Raw genomic sequence first — 18,703 nt, 5'->3', positions numbered from 1 at the left:
GCTTCTTGATTTCCTCGGCCTTTTTCTCGCCATCTAAGGCTAAAAAGTCTTTTTGTGGAAGTGGTGTTAAATCCAAAGGTGTATTGGGATTGAACCCATAGACAACCTGAAAAGGAGACATTAGTGTTGCACTATGGATAGCTCTATTATAAGCAAATTCAACAAAAGGTAAAGCCTCAAGCCAAGTTTTAAGATTTTTCCCTATTGTTGCTCTCAGAAGTGTTCCAAGCGTGCGGTTGACGACTTCGGTTTGGCCATCAGTTTGGGGGTGGCACGTGGTTGAGAATAGTAGCTTGGTGCCTAATTTCTTCCATAAGGTCCTCCAAAAGTGGCCGAGAAACTTGGTGTCCCTGTCGGAAACAATAGTCTATGGCACTCCATGCAATTTTACAACTTCTTTAAAGAAGAGGTCTGCTGTTTGGGTTGCATCGTTGGTCTTAGCACACGGTATAAAGTGAGCCATTTTGGAAAAACGGTCCACCACCACAAATATTGAATCCTTGTGTCTGATTTTGGGTAAACCTAGCACAAAATCCATGGAAATATCAACCCAAGGAGAAGTAGGAATCGGTAAGGGAAGATACAAACCGTGGGGGTTGGACTTTAGACTTTGCTTTCTTGCAAGTGATACACCTTGAAATGAAAGTCTCCACAGATTTCTTAAGGTGAGGCCAGAAGAAATGTTCTTTAAGCATGGCCAAAGTCTTCTCCACTCCAAAGTGTCCCATCAAGCCTCCTGCATGAGCTTCTCGGACTATAAGATCTCTTAAAGAATATTGCGGGATACATAGTCGTTTATCTTTGAAGAGATAGCCATTGTGAATGTAGAATGATGTGTGACCTCCCTTGCCTGGATTCTTATAGCTCTCTGCAAAGTTAGGATCAGCCTCATATAAAGGTATAATCAATTCAAAACCAAGAACCTTTGCATCCATTGTAGAGATGAGAGCATGTCGTCTTGAAAGCGCATCGGCTACGATATTGTCTTTTCCCTTCTTGTATTTAATGACATAAGGAAACGTCTCTATGAAATCAAGCCACTTTGCATGCCTTTTCTTTAGGTTTGTTTGCCCTCGTAGATGCTTTAAGGTCTCATGATCCGTGTGAATCACACACCCCTTAGCGAGTAGATAGTGTTGCCAAGTCTCCATGGCGCGGACCAAGGCATACAACTCTTTGTCATACGTGGGATAGTTGAGTGTTGCTCCATTGAGTTTTTCGCTGAAATAAGCTATTGGCTTGCCTCCTTGAGTAAGCACAGCTCCAATACCTAAACCTGATGCATCACACTCAATCTCAAAAGTTTTAGTGAAGTCTGGTAAAGCTAAAACTGGTGCATTCGATAACCGATCTTTGAGTGCTTTGAATGCTTGCTCCTGGAATTCTCCCCACTTAAACTCCACGTCCTTTTTGATCACAGCAGTTAGGGGTGCAGCAAGAGTGCTGAAATCCTTCACAAATCTCCTATAGAAACTAGCCAAGCCATGGAAACTTCTCACTTGACTAATGTTGGTTGGTGTCGGCCATTCTTGTATAGCTTTGACTTTCTCTTCGTCCACTCTCAGTCCCTGTGAACTCACTATAAAACCTAAGAAGACAAGTTCATTAGTACAAAAGGTGCACTTCTTAAGGTTGGCATAAAGACCTTCCTTTTGAAGCGTTTTAATAACTTGTTCTAAATGAATTAGGTGATCATCAAATGTATGACTATAAATAAGTATATCATCAAAGTATACCACTACAAACTTACTGATATAAGGCCTTAGAACTTGGTTCATAAGCCTCATGAAGGTGCTTGGTGCGTTTGTAAGCCCAAATGGCATGACTAGCCACTCATAGAGACCTTGCTTGGTCTTAAAAGCCGTTTTCCACTCATCACCTTCCTTCATTCTTACTTGATGATAGCCACTCCTAAGATCAATCTTTGAAAACAATTAGATCCAGATAATTCATCAAGCATATCATCTAACCTTGGGATTGGATGTCGGTATTTGATGGTAATGTTGTTGATAGCTCGACAATCTACACACATCCTCCAAGTTCCATTTTTCTTTGGCACCAAAAGGACCGGTACAGCACATGGACTTAGGCTTTCCCTCACATAGCCTTTGTCTAAAAGATCCTTCACTTGTTTCTCCAATTCCTTAGCTTCCTCCGGGTTAACGCGATAAGCGGCTCTATTGGGCAATGGGGCACCCGGAACCAGATCTATTTGATGTTCAATTCCTCTTATAGGAGGTAGACCAGCTGGAATTTCATCTGGAAATGTCTCAGCAAACCGGTTCAAAAGATCCTTCACCTCTTTAGGGAGATCTTGTTCCAAAGCACTAAAACCTGCGCTCAAAACTTCCTTAAACATCATTAGTAATACCGGTTCATTACAAGTGAGTGTCTTAGCTATGTAGCTAGGCTTGATCAGAAAATTACTCTTAGAAGGAGAACCCTTCTCTTTAAGCATCTTAACTTGAATTTCATGCACTTGGTTCGGTGTGAGAGGAGTTAGATTGTATTTCTTCTTATCATGGACAAAAGAATACATGTTACTACGCCCATGGTGCATGGTATCCTTATCAAATTGCCACGGTCTACCAAGTAGAAGGTGACAAGCTTGCATAGGAACCACATCACACAAGACTTGATCCATATACTTTCCCACTTTGAATGGTACTTGTACTTGATCCGTGATTCGCAGTTCAGCCTTGTCATTAAGCCATCTTAGTTTATATGGATGAGGATGTTTAGTCCGTCCAAGGCTGAGTTTTGAAACCATATACTCACTAGCAACATTAGTACATGATCCACCATCGATAATAAGATTACATACCTTTTCTTGGATGGTACAGCGGGTATGGAAAATATTTTCCCTTTGAGCTAGCTCATCTGGATGAACCGTGAGGTTCAAGACACGCCTTATGACCAGGGATTCTCCATATTCAGGTTCACAATCGACCTCTTCAACTACAACATCATCCTTGGTGAGATCTGCTTCGTCTTGTGACACGTATTCTCCCGCATCCGTGAGAATCATAACTCTTGGGTTGGGGCAATCTTTAGCCATATGTCCTCTTCCCTTGCACTTAAAACATGTTATATCACGAGTTCTTGAATTGTTAGGGCTAGGGAACTTACTTTGGGTGGATTCGGTTGGCTTAGACTTGAACCGATTGTCAATAGCCACAGCTTTTTCTTTATCCGAGGGTCTGACTTGAGAGGTGGATGCAAAAGGAGTCTTGGCACGACCTTGATCCCAATTTTGAGTAGTTTTAGTTCTCCCCATGGTTGTCATCTTCTTCTTGATGTGTTGTTCGGCTTGTATAGCGTGGTGTAGAATGTCCTGCAGGTCGTGATAAGGATGCATTTCTACTTTGTGAGAGATCTTTTCTTGTAATCCATCAAGAAACTGAGCCATGGTGGTCTCGGCATCATCGTCAAGCTCCAGCCTATTCCTTAAGTGCTCAAATTCTTCGAAATACTCTTCCACACTCCTTGTTCCTTGAATCAACTTCCGGAACTTCTTTTGAAGGTCTCGGTGGTAGTAGATGGGAACATATCTCTTCTTCATCAGCTGCTTCATTTCCCTCCATGTGGTTACTTGAGGGGCATCACTTCTCCTCCTATCATTAACTTCACGATCCCACCAAGACAAAGCGTGATTGGTAAGTTGAGCTACGGCTAAGGCTAGCTTCTTTTGGTCAGTGTACTTGTAGTAAGCAAAGATGTGCTCCATTCTCTGCTCCCACTCAAGATAAGCTTCAGGATCTACCCTTCCAGCAAACGTAGGAGCCTTGAGCTTCATATCCATAGAATTAGACCTCGTATGGTCTTCTTCCTCTGCCATTTCTTGGTTATGTCGTTGAGCTTGACGTCGTCGACGGTTGTTTTGTGGTCCTCCATCATCACTGAAGTCAGTCTCTTGACCATCTTCATGAACGACACCATTCTCTCGTCTTTGGTTATGGTTTGCACGAGGTTGTTCGATTTGGTTTAAGCGTTGTTCCATGGTAGTGAGTTGTTGTTGCATGGCTTGTAGTAACTGCATCATAGCAGCGTTAGGATCACCGGTGTTGTCACCCATCCCACCTGAAAGAATTAAGATGCAAAGTATCAAATTCTTTGGTAAGAGAGAACACAAAGAAATATGTCTTTGTACCACAAATCGTTTATGTTAAAAAAAAAAAATTCTATGAAATTCTAACAAGTGAAAAAGACCAGAGCAAATAAAGGCAACAAAGTAACACAAAACAGATTTCGAACGAGTGCTGCAGACAGATTTTTTTAATATTTGTTTTCTGATTGTTTTTTTTTTGTTTTTTTTTTGTTTTTGTATATGAATTTGTTAAAATAAAAAAAGCAACCGCAATTTTTTTGGGTTCCTACAAGAACGAAAACAGATTTTTTTTTTTGTTTTTGAGTTTTATAAAACTGTGATAATAAAACAGATGAAATGGTTTTTTTTTTTTTTAAATAATGAAACTGGAAAAAAAAAATTAAACGAAAGGAACAAAATCACCTGATAAATTAGGAGCTTTTAAAGCTCTGATACCAAAATGATATGAGCTTTGGCTACAAAATGATCTTGAACCCAAACAAGGATGAGTCGTTAGCTGGTCTAAGGATCTCTCTAACTAACCCAGATAAAGTGGAGATGAATGGTGGATTGATAAGAACCACAATAGATGTAAAAGTCTACTGATACTTCTTAGAACACTCAAGAATTCAGACACACTCACGAATTAGAGAGCAATGGTTTCTTTTGTGAAACAGAAACAAGCAATTTTTATTAATCAAAAGGTCGAAAAAAAAGAACTACAACTCAAGGCATTATATAGCCAGGTTCATAACTTATTCTAAGGAAAAACACATAAATCCTGCAAAGAGAAGAACAAGGAAAACCAGAACAAAATCAGAAAAATAAAGGAAAGAGACGTTGTGTAGAAAGGAGAATATCAAGGGTGTCGATTAAGGCAAATTTGATATCTTGACTTCATGACATGATTCTTCTTCGATCTCGGGATATTCTGGACGAGTGAGAGAGCCTTCTAGATGTCTTCTAGTGCCAAATAACACGTGCTTAAGTGGGCTTCAAGTTTGGGGGTGAATAAAGCCCATTTAACCTTATTGCTTATTAGAGAGTCCACTGGACATGTGTTTACTGTTCGGTCCATATCTGGAGATTTATAGCAGTTATCTCGACGCTCGTTGGTTCTACGAAAACTAGACTCAGAAAGCTTTAATTTGATATATGGCTCATCTCCTGGCTCGTCCTGAATCGTCGGAGGTATTTCGTTGAAGACGGCCTTTAGTTGGGAGCTCTCCGATGGGGTTAGGCGAATGGCTTCAAACTGATCAAGGGGGATCAGTCCTTCATGTTCCAGCTGCTCCAGAAAGATGTTGAACTTATTTTCTATGCTTTTGCTCCTGGTCCTAGTCATTGGTCCGCTTGGCACATATGGAGCTTGGATAATATGGCTTGGTGGTTCGATGTCCTCATCAGCTGAGCTCCTTGATCGAGTCGTGGCTTCCGGGAGAACTATTGGTGCCTTGGCCGCGTTCAAAGTAGGCGTCTTGGCCGCGTCCGGTGCGTCCTGGTCAGGCGTCTCGGTCGTGTCCGGCGTGTGTTGGTCAGCTTCCTATCCGGCGCTCACATCAATATGAGTCATTTCTACTGTTACTATTCTTTTTTTTTTTTTTTTCTTATTGTTTACTTTGGATATTAAACATTCATAAACACAAATTATTATTATTAATTAGAATCTTAGAACACAAACCAACAAAACTATAGTCCAATATTGCTTTGTGCGTAATCTATTACGAACCTACGATCCGATATTGTCGAATATATACCCTCTTACATAGCTACTATTCAATATACTTTTTGTCTGTCTGATTTTGTAAGCAGCTATATTATGCATAGTATAAGATTATATAAAGAGACTGAATTAGTGTATAACCATAACTATTTATTTTTAAACACTATATAAACTTCGAAAATAAGTTGAAATACCTAACTCAGACAAGAAAAAAGAAAATTAAAAAAAAAAATTAGTAAAAATTTTTTTTAATCCCGTGCTGTAGCACGGGTTATCCCCTAGTGTCTTATTAAAAGTACTGAACCTATCATAAAAAGGAAATCTATACATAAGTAATAATAAATAACTGTTTTTTTTGTCAAACCGGAAATTTCATTAAATCAATTGTTACAAACCGGGGTGGGGAGGAGAACCGATTTAGCTAAAGAATCGGTTGTCTGATTGTTTTCTCGTCTGTTATATAAAGTTTGATATCAAAATTACTCATTAACAAGATCGTGATACGTGTCAGCTGTATCATTTAGATGTTGACTCATGTCAATTCTAAATTTATTAAAAATTTAAAAAATAAAAATGTAAAAAATTCAAAACCTACCACAAAAATTAATGGCTGTTTCTAGAAAAAATGTAAATACTCACCTTTATAAAGAAAAGATTATTGAATAAATTTAATTTTATTAACAAAATTTTTAACCCGTATATCGGACGGTCCTTATCTAGTATATTATAAAGAGTCTGACTGGTGCAACAAAAACTTAAAAAAAAAAAAAATTAGGGCCACTACTATAGGATTTTTTTTTTGTTCTACTGAAAAAAACTGTTATGGCACTTTTTATTTATTTATTTTTTGTTTATTTTTGTAAAATCCAAAAACTAAAAACACAAATCTATAATCTAAAAACTAATTATTGTTCCAGTAAAACAACAGTTATTTTTGATTTAATTAAATGTTTGTGTTTTTTTAAAAAAACTCTTTTTGTTCTAAGTGTTATATATTTTAAAAGGATTGACTATAAAAAACTTCAAATTTAGTTACTTTAAATTTAGTTTCTGATAAAGAAAGAGATATCAGAATAACATCATGGTTTCGAAACAACATGGTTTCGAAATTGAATGTAAAGAGTTAGTTAGATACGCTTTGAGAATGCAGCTGATGTCAAATTTGAAACAGTCCAAATCAGGTAAAGATAAACTAATTAATCCCACTCCAAATCAAATTTATACATATAATTTTTTTTTATCCTAATTAAAATAGGAGAACAAACTAAGAACTCCATTGTCTATATATATATGAGTATATCCACATAAACGACCTCACAAATTACAAACTAAATCTTCAAAAACCTTTCTCCAATTCGAACAGCGATTAAAACCCTAAACCCCCAGCTTTTCTTCAACAATGGTGAATACATATGGAATCAGCTTCATAATCAGCATCATGATCCTCTTGCTCTTCATCAACCAATCTGCGCTTTCTTCCTCTATAAGCAACCGTCTTTTCACACTTGATGAGACTGAAAGAGCTGATGATGATTATCCCCAGCTTCTCCTATGGCCTTATGTTGATAGGTTATTTACTTATGAAGTCATTGAATCGATAGTATTACGGTGATCCGAGAGTTTCCACTTTCTTCTTCTGCAAGAATCGCGATTGTTGGTGCGGGAATTAGCACTTCCAACATACCGATCTAGACCTGTTAAAGAACCGGTTATCTAAACCGGGAATTCGGCCTAGGTTTGGACTTCATCTCTGAAGGCCCAGTAACACTGAAAGGCCCATGGACGAGGAGACGAATTCGGCACTTCAACTCGCCCAGCGGCTGACCTAGCGAGAAAGGAAAGACTTTCCTTATTAACTCGCCATCCAGTTAGGAAAGTCAATATATCCAGTATATTCGAATATATTCTGTAGATCCTTGAATACCTATAAATAGAGGGCAATCCTCTCATTGTAAGAGTATCTAATCATTAATTAAAAACCCTAAATTCCTCTTTGTTCTTGAGCAATACCAAACTTGTTCCTCAAGAGATCTCATTTCTTCTCTTCTTGCTTACTTTGATCTAAGTCCTTCAAGAGATTGTTATTGAATTTGTTTCCCTTCTAAACAAATTCCTTTTGAGAAACCTCAGTTTCTACAATTGGCGCTAGAAGGAGGGGGACTAAGTTCTACAAAACACTTCTCTTCTAGATCTCATCAAAAGCAAGAGCCAACACCATGTCTTCAATCCTCAACAACGGTGCCAACGCAACTGCCCCACGACAAGACGACCCAACCAACCGAGAGATCAACTCTCAGGACGTCGCCGCGGACCCACCTGTCGCCGCACCCACCACGCGCGTCTACGTGCGGACGGGTATCCGCCGAACTTCGGCCAACCCAGCAGATGAGTCCGCAACACTTGCCGACGAAGTGGAGGAAGTTGAGATATCCCGCCAGGGGGATCAGGAGTCCGACGAGGCACCACCAGTCAATGGAACTATCGATGGACAGAGATCGCCTGCGCGAGTCGCCCAACCATCCCAGTTCGTCACAATGGACGACCTCCGTCACGTGTTCGGGACGGTATCCAGGGACCTCTTCCAGGCTATCTCCGCAACAAATCAACGGCTGGACGCGATGGGACACAGCGCACCCCCGCCACGTCAACAGAACGAGGCACCACCACAGGAGGTTCGGGGAACGATCCTCTAAACCGCCGCCTGTTCAGCGACCCGCCGTCTTCGACTTTCCGATTCCCGAACTAGCACGTGCCATCCGTACTGGCATCAGGGACGCAGCCTCAGCTGGGGCAATCCTCTCAGAGAAATCCGGCCACACCCTCCTGCCCCGAGCTGGAGGAGATGGACCTCAGGATCAAAGCTATGGGGTCCCTCCTCCACCGAGCTGTGAGCTCAGCACCTGAGATCGACAGAATGTTCGAGGCAACGCAGCGGTCTCCATTCACTCAGCGCATCTTAGGAACATACGTCCCAAACGTAAAGATAAGGGTCCCAACTTACGATGGAACGAAGGATCCAATGCAGCACTTGACCTCGTTCATGGCTACCATCGCAAAAGCTAGGTTCACCGAGGAGCAGAAGGACGCCGGCCAATGCCAACTGTTCGTCGACAGTTTGATCGGGAACGCTCTAATATGGTTTTCCCATATCCCTCCGGGCACTATCGACTGTTTCGAACAACTGTCGACAGCCTTCCTGCGAAATTATCGGGTGTTCATAGAACGCAACGCTTCCAGCGCCGAACTATGGGAAATAGTCCAAGAGCCCGACGAACCCCTGCGAAAGTACCTCACCCGATTCAAGGAAAAATACGCCACCATAACGGTCGCTGAGGACGTCGCAATCGCTGCTTTCAAGAAGGGACTCATTCCCGGATCCCGACTGCACGTAGATCTCAATATCAGGGAAGCCACCGACCTGGACGAAGCCCTTCACCGAGGATCTCGCGTCGCTTATGTGGAGGAAGACGAGGAGAAGCGAGCTAACAAGCTCCCTCCTCCTCGCCCGGCCGTGGCCAAAGAAAAAAATCGGGAAACCTATCAGGAACCTCGGAAGCATCACGACCTGAGGGACCCCAAGCGCGGAGTAGTCAACGCGATATCCGAAGACGAAGGACAGAACACCGCTTCTTCCGATGCACAAGAAGAGCTGTACTGCGATTTCCATATGTTCGGCGGCCATTCAACGGCTGAATGCAAGCACCTATCCAATTACTTATATGAGAAGTACCTATCTGGTGAAATCAAAGCTGTCTATCAGCCGAAGGCTTCTCGCGGTGGCCGCGGCGGTAGAGGTCGAGGAGGAAGGTTCGGGCGATCCAACCCTGGCCGAGGTCAGAAGGGCACCAAACAATCCGATAACGCACCAGATACTCCGCAGCAACCACCCCCCGCTGAGCAACAGGCGCCGGCGCCAGTGGAAGTCCTCCAGACGCCGTCCAAGCGTCAAAAGGGACAGCAGAGCGATCAGGCGGCACCTCGGGGTCGTATCTCTATGATCATCGGTCAGACCGATGAATGCCCAGATTCCGTACGAGCCCTGAAAAAGCGAGCGCGTCAGATCTGCAATGTCCAGGCAATTTCCGAAGAAGAGGCGCTAAGCACAGACCCCATCGCGTTCACGGCAGAAGACGCCAAGGGGATCCACCACCCTCATAACGACCCCCTAGTGGTGGAAGTCAGAATGGGCGAGTTCGACGTAGAACGCGTCTTAGTGGACACCGGTAGCACGGTTAACGTCCTGTTCTCGCAAACACTGGAGAAAATGGGCGTCACACCAGAGCAAGTCAAACCAGGAGGCAGAACGCTGACCGGGTACGACGGCGTCGCTAAAAGATCGATGGGCGACGTGAAACTACAAGTCCAAGCCGGTGGCGTAGCGCGCAAGACAAAGTTCGTGGTCATAGACGCCCCACCAATCTACAATGCCATCTTAGGTTCGCCCTGGATCTACTCTATGCAAGCAGTTCCTTCCACCTACCATCTCTGCCTGAAATTCCCAACGGCCGCGGGAATTGATATGCTGTATGGCGACCAGAAGATGGCCAGGACCTGCTCCATCCTCGAGAAGAAGCAAAGGCGGAAGGACGACGCCTAGCAATTACAGGCTGAGGATCACATCGTTGATCCTCACAAACCAGAGCGAGATCGGCTAAAGGCCACGGGGTGCCAGATCATACAAGTCAACATCAACGGAGTAGACCCCTCTCGGACGGTCGGGATCGGGGCTGAGCTCGATGAAAAACTCAAGACCGAACTAGTAGCGTTTCTGAAATCGCGATCCTCAACGTTCGCCTGGTCCACTAAGGATATGGTAGGCATCGATCCTTCAGTCACATGCCATAAACTGAATATCGATCCCACCTTCAAACCAGTTCGGCAGAAACGACGACGTCTCGGCAACGATCGAGCAAAAGCGGTGCAGGACGAAGTCGAGCGACTCTTGAAGGCCGATCAGATAATGGAGGTACAGTACCCCGACTGGCTAGCCAATCCGGTGGTGGTCAAGAAAAAGAACGGCAAATGGCGAGTTTGTGTTGACTTCACCGACCTCAATAAGGCATGTCCCAAGGACTGCTTCCCGTTACCTCATATTGATCGACTCGTGGAGGCCACAGCGGGCAACCAACTCCTCTCATTCATGGACGCATTCTCTGGATATAACCAGATCGCGATGAGCCCAGCCGATCGCGAGAAAACCGCATTCATCACGGATAGAGGAAACTACTGCTACAAGGTGATGCCATTCGGCCTGAAAAACGCAGGGGCGACCTACCAGTGCCTGGTCAACACGATGTTCGCTGACCTGTTAGGGAAAACGATGGAAGTCTACATTGACGACATGCTGGTCAAATCCCTTATAGCAGACCAACACATCCAGCACCTCGCCGAATGCTTCGACATCCTGGACCGATTCCAGATGAAGTTGAATCCCACCAAGTGCACTTTCGGGGTTACCTCGGGCGAATTCTTAGGATATATCGTCACAGAGCGCGGAATCGAGGTGAATCCAAAACAGATCGAAGCAGTGCTGGGACTTCCATCGCCAACCAATAAACAAGAGGTACAGCGCTTAACAGGTCGGGTTGCCGCGCTGAACCGTTTCATCGCCCGGTCGACGGACAAGTGTCTCCCATTTTATCAGCTTCATTGGGACGATGCCTGTGAAGCTGCCTTCGGACAGCTTAAGCAGTACCTGACCAATCAGCCAGTGCTCGTGAAGCCCGAGGAGGGCGAAACACTATACCTCTACGTCTCGGTGTCCAGCTCGGCGGTAAGTGGGGTGCTAGTCCGAGATGACCGCGGTGATCAGCGCCCAATATTCTACACAAGCAAGGCCCTCAATGACGCGGAGACGCGCTACCCAACCTTGGAAAAGCTCGCCCTCGCCTTGATCGTCGCCGCATGGAAGCTACGACCTTACTTCCAGTCGCACTCCATTGTCGTGTTAACCGACCAGCCACTCCGAACGGTCCTTCATAGTCCCCTTCAATCTGGGCGAATGGCGAAGTGGGCGATTGAACTAAGCGAGTACGATATCGAATATCGTTCTCGCCCGAGCCTAAAGTCGCAAGTGCTTGCGGACTTCATCACCGAACTGTCCCCCGACCTCGAAGAGACCATACCAAAGGAGGAACCCTAGACTTTATTCACTGACGGCTCCTCCTCCAACCAAGGATCTGGCGTCGGGATTATACTCCGATCTCCGACGGGCGAAGTCCTCGAGCAAGCAATAAAACTTGGCTTCAAGGCATCAAACAACGAGACTGAGTACGAAGCCGTCCTAGCTGGACTACGATTAGCTCAAGGCCTGGGGGTAACTAACATCCAAGTGTTCTCCGACTCCCAGCTAGTGGTTAGCCAGTTTAGCGGGGAGTACGACGCGAAGAACGGGTGCATGGAGGCATATCGCCAGTTACTCCGGACTATCTCCGCACAGTTCGCCTCGTTCGAGTTAACCAAAGTTCCGAGGAGCGAGAACGCGTCAGCAGACGCTCTCGCCGCCCTGGCAAATTGTCCCGACCCGAGTCTACGACGGACAATCCCGATCGAGTGTATCGAAGCTCCTAGCATCGACCACTCCGAGATGACATACGCCATCAGCACCGCCGTGGACCCAATGAAAGTTGATCCACCCGTTCAGGAGCCCGTGGAAGCGGTACAACCACCAGATGATTGGCAGCTCGAAATAAAGAAATACATCAAGGACGGCAAGGTCCCAGAGGATCGCTGGCAAGCTCGCAGTTTGAAAGCTCGATGCGCACACTACGCCATGATGGGAGGCAGCCTATTCCGACACAGTTCGTCCGGAGTCCTTCTCACCTGCGTCGACCGAGAGGAAGTAGAACGAATAATGACGGAGGTCCACGAAGGCGATGGAGGAAACCACAACGGAGGGCGTGCACTCGCGCTGAAAATCAAGAAGGATGGTCATTACTGGCCAACCATGGTCGCCGATTGTGAGGCATTTTCAGCGAAATGCGAGCCTTGCCAACGCCACGGGCAGATGAAACATGTCCCTCCCGAGCTGCTAAACACAGTCACCGCACCGTACCCCTTTATGCGTTGGGCGATGGATCTCGTCGGCCCATTACCCCCATCGAGGTCAAAGAAATTCCTCTTGGTCCTGACCGATTATTTCACTAAATGGGTGGAAGCGGAGTCGTTCAGCAAGATACAATCGCTCGACGTCACCAATTTCATTTGGAAAAACATTATCTGTCGTCATGGGCTCTCTTACGAGATCGTCACCGATAACGGGACACAGTTCACCTCGATGATCACCAGACGCTTCTTAGGCAAATGGGGAATACGCTTGAGCACCTCGACCCCCCGATATCCTCAGGGAAACGGCCAAGCCGAGGCGACCAACAAAACCATCATAGACGGGCTGAAAAAGCGTCTCGACTCAAGAAAAGAGCGTGGGCAGACCAACTCGACGGCGTGCTGTGGTCCTACCGGACTACCCCTCGCAGGGCCACGGGGCAATCCCCGTTTTCGTTAGCATACGGCATCGAAGCTCTGGCTCCAGCCGAGGCCGGAGTGCCTACTTTGCGCCGCGCTATGCTAGTCAACGATTCCGAGCTCAACGACAGCATGATGCTAGATAACATCGATTTCGCCGAGGAGCTGCGCGATCAAGCTCTCATCCGGATCCAGAACTACCAAAACGCTGCATCTAAATACTACAACAAAGCTGTCTGCCAGCGTAGGTTCAATGAGGGCGACCTGGTATTACGTGAAGTGTACGAGAATACAAAGGAGATCAACGCTGGCAAACTCGGTGCTCGCTGGGAGGGGCCGTATCTCATCTCCAAGGTAATTCGCCCAGGAGTGTACGAGCTCCTGACCATGGAAGGCAAGCAGATCAAAAATTCTTGGAATGCGGCTCACCTCAAACGTTACTACTATTAGACCTTTGGCTTAGAATTTGGTATGTACACTACGAACTACGACTGGCTTGATCCCGGATTTCGGGTACGTAGGCAGCCCTTGGTTTCTTTCACGAGATTTCAAGGGCACAGCTAGAAAAAATAATAAGATTCCTTTTATCCTAAAAGAACTTGTTATTCCATTTCATTCCTGCCATCTCGCCACATACAAAGAGTATTCGACATCGGCGTATCGCCTAAGAAAGATGGAGCATAAAACAAAGAGAAGGAACTACAAGCAATAAAAAAGGGGGTGGCGATCTAATGCTACGATAGGTCTCTCTAGTCCCGGGGAGCAGATGCGAAGTGCGATCTCCCTCCTGTGATCTCAACCTCCTCGGTGATTCACAGGCGCAGAGCTCGAGAGGTCAGACTCCAACGGCTCCTCGACAGCTATACCTTCCAGATATGCCCGCCAGTGTTGACACTCCCGCCTCAGCCCTTCTAGCCGGCCTGCTGGCACCTCTGCCCCCCTGTTCGCCATCTCCTCCAGGAACGCAAGCGGACCCTCCACGGTATGACTCTCTCGAAAATAACGATCCGTGGCCTCCAGGTGGAGGATGTACCGGCGTAACCTCTCTATGCGGCCCCTGTAGATCGGGATTTCCACAACATGCAGATTCTCCGATTCACCCAGCGGCTCGTAATCACCCTCCGGCAGATCGGGTAACAAGGTCCTGACGACCTCCTCATCACATCGATCGCGATCGGCGAGTAGTCGGGTCATGCGCCAGCCCGCCAAATAGAGGCCTCCGGCAATGAGCTCGTCGAGAACCGCGATGGTTCCTTCCAAGCGGCAGAGCTGACAGACGAGATCGCTTTTCAGACGAAACGCCTTGATATACGAACTCATCCGCTGACAACGAGCTCGGTAGATGCGTATCTCCCTTTGTAAGGGATCCTCTTCAGTCCCCACGGCGAGTTCGTGGGATGGAGGCGGAATCGCCTCTTCTATGGGAAGGGCGATATTTGACGCTTCCGGGTCGAATCCGCTAACTCCGGCAGCAGTCAGCTCTCGAGCTCGCCTTAACCATGCAGATCGTGTCGTGGTAGGCATACTTTGCAGTTGATCTTATGGAAGTTTGGATGAGAGATGCTCAGCAAACCTTCTCTTCACCTATTTATAGGCGGGGACGGGGGAGATAAATGCTGCGTCCCGAAAATCTCGCACCAATCAGATCGTGGGCAGATACGCGCTGCGTCCCGAGACTCTTCCGCCAATCAAATTGCAGTGTGAAACCGCGTCTGTATTTAATGCAGCGGTTACGCCTCGGGAATGAGTACAAAAAAAAAAAAAAAAAAAAAAGACGACTACGTCTACCCAGTTCGGAACCGAACTACTCGACATCTCGGCCAGGTGATCGACCTACTCTCCAGCGGGAGATAAATCGGACTTAGAGAATTCCGTTGGAATTGTTTCGATTCTAAGTCTCCAATGCGAGACACATCGAGCCCAGAGAATTCTTTCAGAATTGTCTCGATAACTCCTTGACGAGAGATAAACCGAACTTAGAGAATTCTTTTGAATTGTTTCGTAAGTTCCAGATCGGACGAATGTAAGCCGGACCCAAAGTTGTAAATTTCGCTTTTCCATCTTCCGAAATGGGGCAAAGAAAGTAAGCCGAGGCATCACAAAGGATTATTCAGTGTAAGCCAAGAGACGTCTCGCCTCGTTTGAATTTCCAATTAAAACAAAAAAGAAGCTTTATTGCATGGCTGAATTGTCATCACAAGATAAATTCGACCGAAAATTAAGAAATAAAATATAACGAAAGGATCGGATCGCCAAAAGCACGTCATCCGTCAAAGATCAAGACCGGCGGCGACCTTCCTGGTGTCAGCTTGAAGACGCTTTGGCATGGGCCATAGGAGTTGAAGTCCCGTTTTCTCCCAATCTGCAGGATGCGACTCCAATGCTCTGATCTTCTGCTCGGCCTCGTCCATACGAGCGATGGATTTCCCTCTCTTCGCCCTTAAGGAGCTGATCTCGGCATCCAGTGTCGCCAGACGGTCGTCGATCTCATTCGCCTTCATGCGGTGATAATACAGCTTGTGGCATTGTTCGCGATGCACAGATTCAATCTACGCACAAAATCATTGGTCAATAAACAAGTTGCTATAATAAATTTGCATTGACGTAGCCAAAGTTTGTTACCTGACGAACGAAGGCATGAGCAGCAGCAGCCTCGATATTGTTGGCGCGATTGCTCACATAAAACGTCTTCACCTTGGAAGGCATGAACTCGCTGCTCAAAGAAAAACTTGGCTCGTTGGGAGTCGAGTTCTCCGACTGATAGCACTAGTTGCAGTAATCGATCAAGCACTGCGGCAAATCCGCCACTCTGTCCAGACCATTCCCGATCCAGAACCTTGGGTGAGATTCAAGCAACTTAAGTTTGAAAAGCAGTTCACTTCGCGACTGCTCTATTGCAGCTAATCGCTCGCGGTACTCGGAATGGCGCTCTTCAATGCGGGAGAAAAAGGTCTCTAATTCCAGCCTCTTTTCCGGACTAACACGAAACATTAACATCCAGGGAGCTCGGATATGTGGGTAGAACTGCATCCCCTGCTCAATGGCTTCCGCGTTTGAAAACGTCGGGACATCGCTCTTAACCTCGGCTAAGGACGCGGTGCTGCCAACAGAACTCGGCATCTTGGAGTTATTTCGTCGAAGCTACGGTAAAGTCATACATGGAGCAATCATATTTATACTAATCCTAGACGAAATATTTCCAATTTTGATGTTAGAAAATTACCATTTCTTCTGATGGATAAAAAAGGCGATATTCCATGCGAAACAAAGGAAAATTTCCAAAAAACAGAAGTCGGCCGCCGAATAGGCAGCAATGTCACAGGATCTTGAAAAGGACAATACAAAAAAAAAGAAAAAAAAAAAGACAACAGGAAATGTTCTTAGGGGACATTTTCGGGTAGACCGGCCTGGAAAAGCCCAACATTGGAGCCGTACGGATGTGGAACGGAGTCCAGAGCCACATCCCCGGATTGAAGCAGTCCAAAGCCGAGCTGATCGGGAGACATGTCGAGATCGCCTTCCTCAAACTCTACGAGATCCAGCGCCTCCACTTCGGTTTGGGCGACCTCCCGCTTTTTCTTGATTTCGGCAACGAGATTGTCCGGGATGGATGCACCATTCTTCAGAAGGTAGTCCATAATCTCCCCAAATCCGTTCGCCTGGTTGAGGACATCCTCTTTCGGACGGGCCATCTCCTGATCATGCAGATAGTCCTTCACTTTGTCGAGACGGTGCTGCGCTTTCTTCGTGGTGCCTTCTACCTTGGCCTGGCGATCTAGGCGAAGTCGCCTCATCTCGGACTCGAATTTCACCCCGAGATCATCGAACTGCTTTGACAGTTTGGCCTTTTCTTCCTCCAGAACTTTCCCATGCGATTCCAGCTCCGCAACCCTGCCTTCCAGGTTTTCACAGTCATGCTCTTTCTTCGCAAGGAGATCCTTTAGCTCTTTGATCCTCTCGTTCTTTGACTTATTCGCTTCGCGAAGATTTTCCAAGCATTCCTTCATCTTCTCGAATTCGGCCTCTGCCAGGGTCATTGATTTAACACGCCTATCGTACATCAAAGTGAGCACCGACATATAGGCGGCGGTCTGCATTTCGGAACGAGGTGAAATGAGAATCAGGTTTTTCAAGTCAGTAATAAAGAGAGCGGTGCGATTCAAACCTGAAGGGCGGACTGGGCGGCCTAGGCGAATTGGTCTTTGAACTCGAGCTTATCGACTGGCGGCATCATGACCGAAGATAGCGCAAGTTGCCTGCATAACTCCGCGGAGGCTTCTCTGTTGCACACAAGAGGCGTCTCCCCGAAATAGTCATAACGAAATTGGTCGGTTCGACCAGCCGCGCGTTCAACTCGGAAGCGGTCATATGATTCGAGACCAGCCTCTTCCACGGAGCGTTTCTGACCTTTTCCTTGGGCGGAGGCTTTTCCTTTACCCTTTTCTTTGTTTTTGTCCTTCTTGGACTTCTTCTTCTTTGAACCGTCATCGGGTTCAGCAGCAATCTGCACTGAGACGATCAGCTCAGTCGGTGGAGGAAGAGGTGAGTCATTGGGAGCCACGTTTTCGTCTTCTTCGTCAGCAGCCGGGAGCTCGTCCTCATCTTCGACATCGATGAATTCATTCTCCGTCTGCTCTGGCTCGGGGTTGACGGTTGGTTCATCGTTTCGGTCCACGGAACGAAGCATCTCGGCAGCGACAATTGTGGTTGGCGGGACCTCGGAAGTTTGACCCAGTGAGCTTGCAAAACTGGCGAACTGCGTTCTTGCCTTACCCATCGCTGCTTCCATGCGGCGTCGTGAGATTTGAGCCCAGCTACGGTCTGCTACACCGAGGAGAGTGTTCTTGATGCGTTTGAATCTGGAAGATAATCTCCAAGCTGAGGAAGGGCGATCTGCAAAACATATGAAAATACGAAATCAGGTCAGCACGATATTGTCCGATTTAACAGAATAAGGAACGAGGTGATACCCGGCGAATCGTTCCACACTCTTCGGCGACCGCGTTTCGGATTTTCAAAAGAGCGTTTGTAGACTCGGACGAAGAAGTAGCGAGCCCTCAACTTTTTGAAGTTACTAACTTTTTCTCCCGGAAGGAAGTTATGAGCTGGCTTTGCATTAACCATCCACAATTTGCTGCCCTGGCTGTTCTTGAAGTTCGTCAACTGCTCGAAGCATTCGACTTCGAGGAACACCTGAGCTTCGGCCGCGAGAGTGAGGGCGGCGACGAAGTTGCAGATACTTCCCGGGGTGAGTTGACATATCGGAATTTTTCGGCGATGGGCGTATTGGGTGAGCAAGTTAGGAAGAGGGAAGAACAACCGGCATTGGGAAAAGAATCCCTCATACAGGCAAATATACCCGAGAGGCGGAGTCCACAGACGCTGGTGCTCTCCGGGAATAATAACATGAACAATAGAATTGGCCAGGC

The 18,703-nt window shown here is 46.4% G+C and overlaps 2 protein-coding genes across 2 annotated transcripts; one reads left to right on the top strand and one right to left on the bottom strand.

The window, feature by feature from the left end:
• Positions 1-1,891: 1,891 nt before the first annotated feature.
• Positions 1,892-4,075, bottom strand: LOC147944511 (uncharacterized). Its single transcript, XM_087512618.1, has one exon. The coding sequence runs from the start codon at positions 4,073-4,075 to the stop codon at positions 1,892-1,894; it is 2,184 nt and encodes a 727-aa protein (XP_087368744.1).
• Positions 4,076-8,652: 4,577 nt separating this feature from the next.
• LOC147944510 (uncharacterized) lies at positions 8,653-10,407 on the top strand. Its single transcript, XM_087512617.1, has one exon. The coding sequence runs from the start codon at positions 8,653-8,655 to the stop codon at positions 10,405-10,407; it is 1,755 nt and encodes a 584-aa protein (XP_087368743.1).
• Positions 10,408-18,703: the final 8,296 nt, after the last annotated feature.

The sequence above is a fragment of the Camelina sativa genome, chromosome 5 (assembly GCF_030686135.1).
Source record: "Camelina sativa cultivar CO46 ecotype springtype chromosome 5, ASM3068613v1".
In the NCBI taxonomy this organism is placed as follows: domain Eukaryota; kingdom Viridiplantae; phylum Streptophyta; class Magnoliopsida; order Brassicales; family Brassicaceae; genus Camelina; species Camelina sativa.
This window is presented reverse-complemented; position numbering and strand designations above follow the sequence as displayed.